The sequence below is a fragment of the Pseudophryne corroboree genome, chromosome 1, assembly GCF_028390025.1.
Source record: "Pseudophryne corroboree isolate aPseCor3 chromosome 1, aPseCor3.hap2, whole genome shotgun sequence".
Taxonomy (NCBI): Eukaryota; Metazoa; Chordata; class Amphibia; order Anura; family Myobatrachidae; genus Pseudophryne; species Pseudophryne corroboree.
The window spans coordinates 742,213,283-742,226,777 of record NC_086444.1 but is presented as its reverse complement, the minus strand read 5'-3'; the positions used below and the strand labels follow the sequence as shown (position 1 = coordinate 742,226,777).

At 32.8% G+C, this 13,495-nt stretch overlaps 1 protein-coding gene and 1 long non-coding RNA gene across 2 annotated transcripts in view; both read right to left on the bottom strand.

Moving 5' to 3' along the window:
• MUC16 (mucin 16, cell surface associated) overlaps positions 1 to 13,495 on the bottom strand; it is a 208,623-nt gene that overhangs the window by 28,493 nt on the left and 166,635 nt on the right. The window contains exons 82-100 of the mRNA XM_063955513.1: positions 11,046 to 11,113; positions 10,667 to 10,836; positions 10,397 to 10,432; positions 10,063 to 10,202; positions 9,285 to 9,352; positions 8,906 to 9,075; positions 8,634 to 8,669; positions 8,318 to 8,457; positions 7,350 to 7,417; positions 6,943 to 7,140; positions 5,021 to 5,190; positions 4,749 to 4,784; positions 4,415 to 4,554; positions 3,638 to 3,705; positions 3,231 to 3,428; positions 2,329 to 2,452; positions 1,516 to 1,583; positions 1,137 to 1,306; positions 843 to 903 (exon numbers count right to left, since the gene is read on the bottom strand). Coding sequence (XP_063811583.1) covers positions 843 to 903; positions 1,137 to 1,306; positions 1,516 to 1,583; positions 2,329 to 2,452; positions 3,231 to 3,428; positions 3,638 to 3,705; positions 4,415 to 4,554; positions 4,749 to 4,784; positions 5,021 to 5,190; positions 6,943 to 7,140; positions 7,350 to 7,417; positions 8,318 to 8,457; positions 8,634 to 8,669; positions 8,906 to 9,075; positions 9,285 to 9,352; positions 10,063 to 10,202; positions 10,397 to 10,432; positions 10,667 to 10,836; positions 11,046 to 11,113 — 2,129 coding nt within the window. The remainder of the gene's footprint in view (positions 1 to 842; positions 904 to 1,136; positions 1,307 to 1,515; positions 1,584 to 2,328; positions 2,453 to 3,230; positions 3,429 to 3,637; positions 3,706 to 4,414; positions 4,555 to 4,748; positions 4,785 to 5,020; positions 5,191 to 6,942; positions 7,141 to 7,349; positions 7,418 to 8,317; positions 8,458 to 8,633; positions 8,670 to 8,905; positions 9,076 to 9,284; positions 9,353 to 10,062; positions 10,203 to 10,396; positions 10,433 to 10,666; positions 10,837 to 11,045; positions 11,114 to 13,495) is intronic.
• Positions 5,398 to 6,737, bottom strand: LOC134909465 (uncharacterized). Its single transcript, XR_010175946.1, has 3 exons — positions 6,701 to 6,737; positions 6,367 to 6,506; positions 5,398 to 5,467 (listed from the first exon to the last, which is right to left on the bottom strand). It is a non-coding gene; the product is annotated as an uncharacterized LOC134909465 (long non-coding RNA).

Here is a 13,495-nt window from a genome sequence, read left to right as displayed (position 1 = left end):
TGTCTAGGCACTCACTTTGCTAAACTGTTGCTTAATACTTCATATATTATAAAAGATACCCAGTGTTATGCATCTTTCAGGTTGTTTTATTTTAGGGTAAATTCTTATACAGATAAGTACTTGATCAGCTATGCAGCGTTGTGTTTGCACGTGCACATGTATCACAGCAGTGACTATTGGCACCTGCTCGTGAATAGTCATAGGTGCACAATGTATTCTCAATGGAAGCAAGTGCATACTCATGAACCTTCATACAGCTGCAGGCACTCTGGTCATGGAAAATGACCCGCAATTGTGAATTATCATGATTTGTATGAGCGTGGCCACATCTATAGCATGTGGAACCAAGATAAAAGTAAATAACAATGTAACATTATTGTAAAAACAGCTAACAGGTTTTGCAAACTTGGTTTATAGAGGAATTATTTTCTGTATCACAAAAAATAACACAAGATATAAGCTAGCACTCAGGGTTTCACAGCCATATTAATTGAGTTATGTTAGTAACATAAATGAAGCTTGCCCACAAGCTATTAAACTTACCAAAGTATCTACGATGAGCTGAGTGCTATTAAATGCAGAGGTGTTTGGTGTCCCCATATCTGTAGTGTATGGGAGATTAGTTATTGTGAAATTCAAGGTGAAGGTGTTGGCTGTTGTCATTGGTGTAGTTGGGATTGGCCCTGAAATGAAAAGAAGTAAAAATTAAGAATTGTAGATATGTTATGATAAATACAATCTAAAATACCTTATATTCATATATATATATATATATATATATATATATATATAAATTTTAATGTATTTAGTGTATTTGTTTTTTATTAAAACCAATAATTTACAAATAATTCTTTGATGTTAACTTACCAGTTGTTGTAGTGATTATAAGCTTCTCATTGTATTCTAGATAAAAAAGAATGGATTTAAATTAAAGCTAAAATAATATAACTTGTTGTCTATCAAAGCTTAATTATTTTTTCACTGAAGTTCCACCTATTTTTCAGTTTCATATTAAGTTTTTTAAATTATTTCTGATGTTTTATAACAAAAGTCACTTTATTTATGCCAAGTACTGTAAAGAAAACTGTATGATTTAGGCAATTAATACCTGTGGGAGGTTAATCGTTTGACCTTACCATTGACATAAACACTATTTGGATCCAGAGTATAGATCCCCAGTTTGGTGAAGTTGTTTGTCTGGTTTTTCAGCTCCTTGTAGTAGGTCACTGTATCAAATGGGGGCAGGGCTGAGTTGTTGATGTATGTGCATATGGTATCAACTTTAGTATCTTTGGAATTAGCCAACCTGGAACACAATGCCAACAATACCATAAATTATAAATTGCTGATATTCAATTATTAATAACTGATTAGCTTTCGTCAATTTATTCTTTGAAGGTCTCCCAATATCATACACAGAACTTAAGTTACTTTAATTGTATTAAATTTTTACTGTAGTTTCTAAATTAAATAATTCAGAAATGAAATTGTACACTAATTTAGTAAATGTCTTACATCAAGCCCACAACTTTACACTGAGCAGAAGTGTCCTTCAGACTTGTTTTATTTACCACAGTGTCCAGCTGAAAAAGAAGAGCAGTTATACCTTTTAGTAACACATCTCAAGCCAAATTAATATAAGAAGTACTATTTAAGGTTAAATCTTATCTATATATTTTAATTTGTAATATTTTTAGCTCAGGTATTTGTTCTTCATATGTCTCCACGTAATAAAATATAACAATTTGTCTAGGCACTCAGGGGTAGATTTATTAAGCTCGGTGAAGTGATAAAGTGGAAGGTGATAAAGGACCAGCCAATCAGATCCTAACTGACATGTCACAGGCTGGGTTTGAAAAATGACAGTTAGGAGCTGACTGGCTGGTCCTTTATCACCTTCCAATTTATCACTTCACCGAGCTTAATAAATCTGCCCCTCACTTTGCTAAACTGTTGCTTAATACTTCATATATTCAAAAAGATACCCATTGTTATGCATCTTTCAGGTTGCTTTATTTTGGGGTAAATTCTTATACAGATAGGTCCTTACATAGTAACAGAGTAACATAGTAGCATAGTAACTAAGGTTGAAAAAAAGACAATTGTCCATCAAGTTCAACCTATTTGAGGTCTCCTATGCAGTCTTATTATAGGACTAGTTATTTTTATTTTAGGACTAGTTATATTAGCTATAATGCGTGCCTATGTACCATAACCCTGAATATCTATATTTATCCTTGTTCAGCTATGCAGCATTGTGTTTGCACATGTACATGCATCACAGCAGTGACTATTGGCACCTGCTCGTGAATAGTCATAGGTGCATACGCACAATGTATTCTCAATGGAAGCAGGTGCATACTCATGAACCTGCATACAGCTGCAGGCACTCTGGTCATGGAAAATGACCTGCAATTGTGAATTATCATGATTTATATGGCCGTGGCCACATCTATAGCATATGGAACCAAGATAAAAGTAAATAACAATGTAAAATTATTGTAAAAACAGCTAACAGATTTTGCAACCTTGGTTTATAGAGGAATTATTTTCTGTATCACAAAAATAACACAAGATATAAGCTAGCACTCAGGGTTTCACAGCCATATTAATTGAGTTATGTTAATAACATAAATTGAGCTTGCCCACAAGCTATTAAACTTACCAAAGTATCTACGATGAGCTGAGTGCTATTAAATGCAGAGGTGTTTGGTGTCCCCATATCTGTAGTGTATGGGAGATTAGTTATTGTGAAATTCAAGGTGAAGGTGTTGGCTGTTGTCATTGGTGTAGTTGGGATTGGCCCTGAAATGAAAAGTAGTAAAAATTAAGAATTGTAGATATGTTATGATAGATACAATCTAAAATACCTTTTATATATATATATATATATATATATATATATATATATATATTTTAATGTATTTAGTGTATTGGTTTTTTATTAAAACCAATAATTTACAAATCATTTTTTGATGTTAACTTACCTGTTGTTGTAGTGATTATCAGCTTCTCATTGTATTCTAGATAAAAAAGAATGGATTCAAAATTAAAGCTAAAATAATATAACTGGTTGTCTATCAAAGCTTAATTATTTTTTCACTGAAGTTCCACCTATTTTTCAGTTTCATATTAATTTTTTTTAAATTATTTCTGATGTTTTATAACAAAAGTCACTTTATTTATGCCAAGTACTGTAAAGAAAACTGTATGATTTAGGCAATTAATACCTGTGGGAGGTTAATCGTGTGACCTTACCATTGACATAAACACTATTTGGATCCAGAGTATAGATCCCCAGTTTGGTGAAGTTGTTTGTCTGGTTTTTCAGCTCCTTGTAGTAGGTCACTGTATCAAATGGGGGCAGGGCTGAGTTGTTGATGTATGTGCATATGGCATCAACTTTAGTATCTTTGGAATTAGCCAACCTGGAACACAATGCCAACAATACCATAAATTATAAATTGCTGATATTCAAATATTAATAACTGATTAGCTTTCATCAATTTATTCTCTGAAGGTCTCCCAATATCAAACACAGAACATAATTTACTTTAATTGTACTTAGTTTTTACTGTAGTTTCTAAATTAAATAATTCAGAAATGAAATTGTACACTAATTTAGTAAATGTCTTACATCAAGCCCACAACTTTACACTGAGCAGAAGTGTCCTTCAGACTTGTTTTATTTATCACAGTGTCCAGCTGAAAAAGAAGAGCAGTTATACCTTTTAGTAACACATCTCTAGCAAAATTAATATAAGAAGTACTATTAAAGGTTAAAACTTATCTATATATTTTCATTTGTAATATTTTTAGCTCAGGTATTTGTTCTACATATGTCTCCATGTAATAAAATATAACAATTTGTCTAGGCACTCACTCTGCTAAACTGTTGCTTAATAATTCATATATTGAAAAAGATACCCATTGTTATGCATCTTTCAGGTTGTTTTATTTGTGAGTAAATTCTTATACAGATAGGTCCTTGTTCAGCTATGCCGAATTATGTTTGCACGTGTACATGCATCACAGCAGTGACTATTGGCACCTGCTCGTGAATAGTCATAGGTGCATACGCACAATGCATTCTCAATGGAAGTGGGTGCATACTCATGAACCTGCATACAATTGCAGGCACTCGTCATGGAAAATGATCCGCAATTGTGAATTATCATGATTTGTATGACCGTTACCACATCTATAGCATATGGAACCAAGATAAAAGTTAATGACAATGTAACATTATTGTAAAAAAAGCTAACAGATTATGCAACCTTGGTTTATAGAGGAATTATTTTCTGTTAATCAAAAACAACAAAAGATATAAGCTAGCACTCAGGGTTTCACAGCCGTATTAACTGAGTTATGTTAATAACATAAATTGAGCTTGCTCACAAGCTATTAAACTTACCAAAGTATCTATGATGAGCTGAGTGCTATTAAATGCAGAGGTGTTTGGTGTCCCCATATCTGTATTGTATGGGAGATTAGTTATTGTGAAATTCAAGGTGAAGGTGTTGGCTGTTGTCATTGGTGTAGTTGGGATTGGACCTGAAATGCAAATTAGTAAAAATTAAGAATTGTAGTTATCTGTTATGATATATACAATCTAAAATACCTTATATTCATTTATATATATATATATATATATATATATATATATATATATATGTTTTAATGTATTTAATGTATTGATTTTTTATTAAAACTAATAATTTACAAATTATTTTTTGATGTGAACTTACCTGTTGTTGTAGTGATTAACAGCTTCTCATTGTATTCTAGATAAAAAGAAAGAGGATTCAAAATTAAAGCTAAAATAATATAACTTGTTGTCTATTAAAGCTTAATTATTTTTTCACTGAAGTTCCACCTATTTTTCAGTTTCATATTAATTTTTTTAAAATTATTTCTGATGTTTTATAACAAAAGTCACTTTATTTATGCCAAGTACTGTAAAGAAAACTGTATGATTTAGGCAATTAATACCTGTGGGAGGTTAATCGTGTGACCTTACCATTGACATAAACACTATTTGGATCCAGAGTATAGATCCCCAGTTTGGTGAAGTTGTTTGTCTGGTTTTTCAGCTCCTTGTAGTAGGTCACTGTATCAAATGGGGGCAGGGCTGAGTTGTTGATGTATGTGCATATGGCATCAACTTTAGTATCTTTGGAATTAGCCAACCTGGAACACAATGCCAACAATACCATAAATTATAAATTGCTGATATTCAAATATTAATAACTGATTAGCTTTCATCAATTTATTCTCTGAAGGTCTCCCAATATCATACACAGAACTTAAGTTACTTTAATTGTATTTAATTTTTACTGTAGTTTCTAAATTAAATAATTCAGAAATGAAATTGTACACTAATTTAGTAAATGTCTTACATCAAGCCCACAACTTTACACTGAGCAGAAGTGTCCTTCAGACTTGTTTTATTTACCACAGTGTCCAGCTGAAAAAGAAGAGCAGTTATACCTTTTAGTAACACATCTCTAGCAAAATTAATATAAGAAGTACTATTTAAGGTTAAAACTTATCTATATATTTTAATTTGTAATAATTTTTCTCAGGTATTTGTTCTTCATATGTCTCCACGTAATAAAATATAACAATTTGTCTAGGCACTCACTTTGCTAAACTGTTGCTTAATACTTCATATATTCAAAAAGATACCCATTGTTATGCATCTTTCAGGTTGCTTTATTTTAGGGTAAATTCTTATACAGATAGGTCCTTACATAGTAACATGGTAACATAGTAGCATAGTAACTAAAGTTGAAAAAGACAATTGTCCATCAAGTTCAACCTATTTGAGGTATCCTATGCAGTCTTATTATAGGACTAGTTATTTTTATTTTAGGACTAGTTATATTAACTAAAATGCGTGCCTATGTACCATAACCCTGAATATCTTTATTTTTCCTAGTTCAGCTATGCAGCATTGTGTTTGCACATGTACATGCATCACAGCAGTGACTATTGGCACCTGCTCGTGAATAGTCATAGGTGCATACGCACAATGTATTCTCAATGGAAGCAGGCGCATACTCATGAACCTGCATACAGCTGCAGGCACTCTGGTCATGGAAAATGACCTGCAATTGTGAATTATCATGATTTGTATGGCCGTGGCCACATCTATAGCATATGGAACCAAGATAAAAGTAAATAACAATGTAAAATTATTGTAAAAACAGCTAACAGATTTTGCAACCTTGGTTTATAGAGGAATTATTTTCTGTATCACAAAAATAACACAAGATATAAGCTAGCACTCAGGGTTTCACAGCCATATTAATTGAGTTATGTTAATGCCATAAATGAAGCTTGCCTACAAGCTATTAAACTTACCAAAGTATCTACGATGAGCTGAGTGCTATTAAATGCAGAGGTGTTTGGTGTCCCCATATCTGTAGTGTATGGGAGATTAGTTATTGTGAAATTCAAGGTGAAGGTGTTGGCTGTTGTCATTGGTGTAGTTGGGATTGGCCCTGAAATGAAAAGTAGTAAAAATTAAGAATTGTAGATATGTTATGATAGATACAATCTAAAATACCTTATATTCATATATATATATATATATATATATATATATATATATATATATATATATATTAATGTATTTAGTGTATTGGTTTTTTATTAAAACCAATAATTTACAAATCATTTTTTGATGTTAACTTACCTGTTGTTGTAGTGATTATTAGCTTCTCATTGTATTCTAGATAAAAAAGAATGAATTCAAAATTAAAGCTAAAATAATATAACTTGTTGTCTATCAAAGCTTAATTATTTTTTCACTGAAGTTCCACCTATTTTTCAGTTTCATATTAATTTTTTTAAATTATTTCTGATGTTTTATAACAAAAGTCACTTTATTTATGCCAAGTACTGTAAAGAAAACTGTATGATTTAGGCAATTAATACCTGTGGGAGGTTAATCGTTTGACCTTACCATTGACATAAACACTATTTGGATCCAGAGTATAGATCCCCAGTTTGGTGAAGTTGTTTGTCTGGTTTTTCAGCTCCTTGTAGTAGGTCACTGTATCAAATGGGGGCAGGGCTGAGTTGTTGATGTATGTGCATATGGCATCAACTTTAGTATCTTTGGAATTAGCCAACCTGGAACACAATGCCAACAATACCATACATTATAAATTGCTGATATTCAAATATTAATAACTGATTAGCTTTCATCAATTTATTCTCTGAAGGTCTCCCAATATCATACACAGAACTTAAGTTACTTTAATTGTATTTAATTTTTACTGTAGTTTCTAAATTAAATAATTCAGAAATGAAATTGTACACTAATTTAGTAAATGTCTTACATCAAGCCCACAACTTTACACTGAGCAGAAGTGTCCTTCAGACTTGTTTTATTTACCACAGTGTCCAGCTGAAAAAGAAGAGCAGTTATACCTTTTAGTAACACATCTCTAGCCAAATTAATATAAGAAGTACTATTTAAGGTTAAATCTTATCTATATATTTTAATTTGTAATATTTTTAGCTCAGGTATTTGTTCTTCATATGTCTCCACGTAATAAAATATAACAATTTGTCTAGGCACTCACTTTGCTAAACTGTTGCTTAATACTTCATATATTCAAAAAGATACCCATTGTTATGCATCTTTCAGGTTGCTTTATTTTGGGGTAAATTCTTATACAGATAGGTCCTTACATAGTAACAGAGTAACATAGTAGCATAGTAACTAAGGTTGAAAAAAGACATTGTCCATCAAGTTCAACCTATTTGAGGTCTCCTATGCAGTCTTATTATAGGACTAGTTATTTTTATTTTAGGACTAGTTGTATTAACTATAATGCGTGCCTATGTACCATAACCCTGAATATCTTTATTTATCCTTGTTCAGCTATGCAGCATTGTGTTTGCACATGTACATGCATCACAGCAGTGACTATTGGCACCTGCTCGTGAATAGTCATAGGTGCATACGCACAATGTATTCTCAATGGAAGCAGGTGCATACTCATGAACCTGCATACAGCTGCAGGCACTCTGGTCATGGAAAATGACCTGCAATTGTGAATTATCATGATTTGTATGGCCGTGGCCACATCTATAGCATATGGAACCAAGATAAAAGTAAATAACAATGTAAAATTATTGTAAAAACAGCTAACAGATTTTGCAACCGTGGTTTATAGAGGAATTATTTTCTGTATCACAAAAATAACACAAGATATAAGCTAGCAATCAGGGTTTCACAGCCATATTAATTGAGTTATGTTAATAACATAAATGAAGCTTGCCCACAAGCTATTAAACTTACCAAAGTATCTACGATGAGCTGAGTGCTATTAAATGCAGAGGTGTTTGGTGTCCCCATATCTGTAGTGTATAGGAGATTAGTTATTGTGAAATTCAAGGTGAAGGTGTTGGCTGTTGTCATTGGTGTAGTTGGGATTGGCCCTGAAATGAAAAGTAGTAAAAATTAAGAATTGTAGATATGTTATGATAGATACAATCTAAAATACCTTATATTCATATATATATATATATATATATATATTAATTTTAATGTATTTAGTGTATTGGTTTTTTATTAAAACCAATAATTTACAAATCATTTTTTGATGTTAACTTACCTGTTGTTGTAGTGATTATCAGCTTCTCATTGTATTCTAGATAAAAAAAGAATGGATTCAAAATGAAAGCTAAAATAATATAACTTGTTGTCTATCAAAGCTTAATTATTTTTTTCACTGAAGTTCCACCTATTTTTCAGTTTCATATTAATTATTTTAAATTATTTCTGATGTTTTATAACAAAAGTCACTTTATTTATGCCAAGTACTGTAAAGAAAACTGTATGATTTAGGCAATTAATACCTGTGGGAGGTTAATCGTTTGACCTTACCATTGACATAAACACTATTTGGATCCAGAGTATAGATCCCCAGTTTGGTGAAGTTGTTTGTCTGGTTTTTCAGCTCCTTGTAGTAGGTCACTGTATCAAATGGGGGCAGGGCTGAGTTGTTGATGTATGTGCATATGGCATCAACTTTAGTGTCTTTGGAATTGGCCAACCTGGAACACAATGCCAACAATACCATAAATTATAAATTGCTGATGTTCAAATATTAATAACTGATTAGCCTTCATCAATCTATTCTCTGAAGGTCTCCCAATATCATACACAGAACATAAGTTACTTTAATTGTATTTCATTTTTACTGTAGTTTCTAAATTAAATAATTCAGAAATGAAATAGTACACTAAAATAGTAAATGTCTTACATCAAGCCCACAACTTTACACTGAGCAGAAGTGTCCATCAGACTTGTTTTATTTACCACAGTGTCCAGCTGAAAAAGAAGAGCAGTTATACCTTTTAGTAACACATCTCTAGCAAAATTAATATAAGAAGTACTATTTAAGGTTAAAACTTATCTATATATTTTAATTTGTAATAATTTAGCTCAGGTATTTGTTCTTCATATGTCTCCACATAATAAAATGTAACAATTTGTCTAGGCACTCACTTTGCTAAACTGTTGCTTAATACTTCATATATTATAAAAGATACCCAGTGTTATGCATCTTTCAGGTTGTTTTATTTTAGGGTAAATTCTTATACAGATAAGTACTTGTTCAGCTATGCAGCATTGTGTTTGCACGTGCACATGTATCACAGCAGTGACTATTGGCACCTGCTCGTGAATAGTCATAGGTGCATACGCACAATGTATTCTCAATGGAAGCAGGTGCATACTCATGAACCTTCATACAGCTGCAGGCACTCTGGTCATGGAAAATGACCCGCAATTGTGAATTATCATGATTTGTATGACCGTGGCCACATCTATAGCATGTGGAACCAAGATAAAAGTAAATAACAATGTAACATTATTGTAAAAACAGCTAACAGATTTTGCAAACTTGGTTTATAGAGGAATTATTTTCTGTATCACAAAAATAACACAAGATATAAGCTAGCACTCAGGGTTTCACAGCCATATTAATTGAGTTATGTTAGTAACATAAATGAAGCTTGCCCACAAGCTATTAAACTTACCAAAGTATCTACGATGAGCTGAGTGCTATTAAATGCAGAGGTGTTTGGTGTACCCATATCTGTAGTGTATGGGAGATTAGTTATTGTGAAATTCAAGGTGAAGGTGTTGGCTGTTGTCATTGGTGTAGTTGGGATTGGCCCTGAAATGAAAAGCAGTAAAAATTAAGAATTGTAGATATGTTATGATAGATACAATCTAAAATACCTTATATTCATATATATATATATATATATATATATATATATATATATATATATAAATTTTAATGTATTTAGTGTATTGTTTTTTTATTAAAACCAATAATTTACAAATCATTTTTTGATGTTAACTTACCTGTTGTTGTAGTGATTATCAGCTTCTCATTGTATTCTAGATAAAAAAGAATGGATTCAAAATTAAAGCTAAAATAATATAACTTGTTGTCTATCAAAGCTTAATTATTTTTTCACTGAAGTTCCACCTATTTTTCAGTTTCATATTAATTTTTTTAAATTATTTCTGATGTTTTATAACAAAAGTCACTGTATTTATGCCAAGTACTGTAAAGAAAACTGTATGATTTAGGCAATTAATACCTGTGGGAGGTTAATCGTTTGACCTTACCATTGACATAAACACTATTTGGATCCAGAGTATAGATCCCCAGTTTGGTGAAGTTGTTTGTCTGGTTTTTCAGCTCCTTGTAGTAGGTCACTGTATCAAATGGGGGCAGGGCTGAGTTGTTGATGTATGTGCATATGGCATCAACTTTAGTATCTTTGGAATTAGCCAACCTGGAACACAATGCCAACAATACCATAAATTATAAATTGCTGATATTCAAATATTAATAACTGATTAGCTTTCATCAATTTATTCTCTGAAGGTCTCCCAATATCATACACAGAACTTAAGTTACTTTAATTGTATTACATTTTTACTGTAGTTTATAAATTAAATAATTCAGAAATTAAATTGTACACTAATTTAGTAAATGTCTTACATCAAGCCCACAACTTTACACTGAGCAGAAGTGTCCTTCAGACTTGTTTTATTTACCACAGTGTCCAGCTGAAAAAGAAGAGCAGTTATACCTTTTAGTAACACATCTCTAGCAAAATTAATATACTGTAAGCAGTACTATTTAAGGTGAAAACGAATCTATATATTTTAATTTATAATATTTTTTGCTCAGGTATTTGTTCTTCATATGTCTCCACGTAATAAAATATAACAATTTGTCTAGGCACTCACTTTGCTAAACTGTTGCTTAATACTTCATATATTCAAAAAGATACCCATTGTTATGCATCTTTCAGGTTGCTTTATTTTGGGGTAAATTCTTATACAGATAGGTCCTTACATAGTAACAGAGTAACATAGTAGCATAGTAACTAAGGTTGAAAAAAGACAATTGTCCATCAAGTTCAACCTATTTGAGGTCTCCTATGCAGTCTTATTATAGGACTAGCTATTTTTATTTTAGGACTAGTTATATTAACTATAATGCGTGCCTATGTACCATAACCCTGAATATCTTTATTTATCCTTGTTCAGCTATGCAGCATTGTGTTTGCACATGTACATGCATCACAGCAGTGACTATTGGCACCTGCTCGTGAATAGTCATAGGTGCATACGCACAATGTATTCTCAATGGAAGCAGGTGCATACTCATGAACCTGCATACAGCTGCAGGCACTCTGGTCATGGAAAATTATTATTATTATTACATTTTATTTATAAGGCGCCACATGTGTTTCGCAGCGCCGTACAAAGGACAGTACAGGGGACAAAACATTGCATTACAGTAAATAAATAACAGACAGAGTACAGGTAACAGAGCACCACACATTCTCAAGACATAGTACAGCTAAGATGTAAGTATTGAGGGAGTGATCATCGTACTACTAGAGGCTGGTGGTCATAGATGGAGATGAGCCTTTACTAGCAGGATAAAAATGGTCGTTGAGTAGGGGAGAGCTGTGAGTGAAATGTGTTGAGACGAGGGCTTAGATAACAAGTGGAAAGAGGGCCCTGCTCTGAAGAGCTAACAATCTATTGGGGAGGGGCGACAGACAGATGACAAGAGGTGCAGGCAAGCGGGAGGTAGCCTGATGGCAGTATGCAAGCAAAGCTGAGATGTTCACGGCATGAGGCAGGGGGTGGAGGCGCGGCTTCAGCTCTGGGTTATGCATTAGAAGGGTACGCTTTGATGAATAGGTGGGTTTTTAGAGCCCGTTTGAAGCTTTGCAAGGTTGGAGAGAGTCTAATGGAGCGGGGGAGTGCGTTCCACTGAAGGGGTGCAGCACGTGCAAAATCCTGAACTCGTGCATGGGAAGCAGCGACCAGGGCGGTGGAGAGGCGACGGTCATTAGTCGACCGTTTGGGGTGGGAGGGAGTATGAAGGGAAAGGAGGTTGGAGATGTAGGGAGCAGTGGAATTAGAGATGGCCTTGTATGTGAGGGTGAGGAGTTTGAAGAGGATTCTGTAGGGGAATGGGAGCCAGTGTAGATTTTGTTGAAGGGGAGTGGCAGATGTGGTGCGGCGGGAGAGGAAGATAAGCCTAGCTGCGGAGTTCAGGACAGATTGGAGGGGAGCAAGATGGGAGCAAGCGAGGCCAGAAAATGACCTGCAATTGTGAATTATCATGATTTGTATGGCCGTGGCCACATCTACAGCATATGGAACCAAGATAAAAGTAAATAACAATGTAAAATTATTGTAAAAACAGTTAACAGATTTTGCAGCATTGGTTTATAGAGGAGTTATTTTCTGTATCACAAAAATAACACAAGATATAAGCTAGCACTCAGGGTTTCACAGCCATATTAATTGAGTTATGTTAATAACATAAATGAAGCTTGCCCACAAGCTATTAAACTTACCAAAGTATCTACGATGAGCTGAGTGCTATTAAATGCAGAGGTGTTTGGTGTCCCCATATCTGTAGTGTATGGGAGATTAGTTATTGTGAAATTCAAGGTGAAGGTGTTGGCTGTTGTCATTGGTGTAGTTGGGATTGGCCCTGAAATGAAAAGTAGTAAAAATTAAGAATTGTAGATATGTTATGATAGATACAATCTAAAATACCTTATATTCACACATATATATATATATATATATATATATATATTTTAATGTATTTAGTGTATTGTTTTTTTATTAAAACCAATAATTTACAAATCATTTTTTGATGTTAACTTACCTGTTGTTGTAGTGATTATCAGCTTCTCATTGTATTCTAGATAAAAAAGAATGGATTCAAAATTAAAGCTAAAATAATATAACTGGTTGTCAAAGCTTAATTATTTTTTCACTGAAGTTCCACCTATTTTTCAGTTTCATATTAATTTTTTTAAATTATTTCTGATGTTTTATAACAAAAGTCACTTTATTTATGCCAAGTACTGTAAAGAAAACTGTATGATTTAGGCAATTAATACCTGTGGG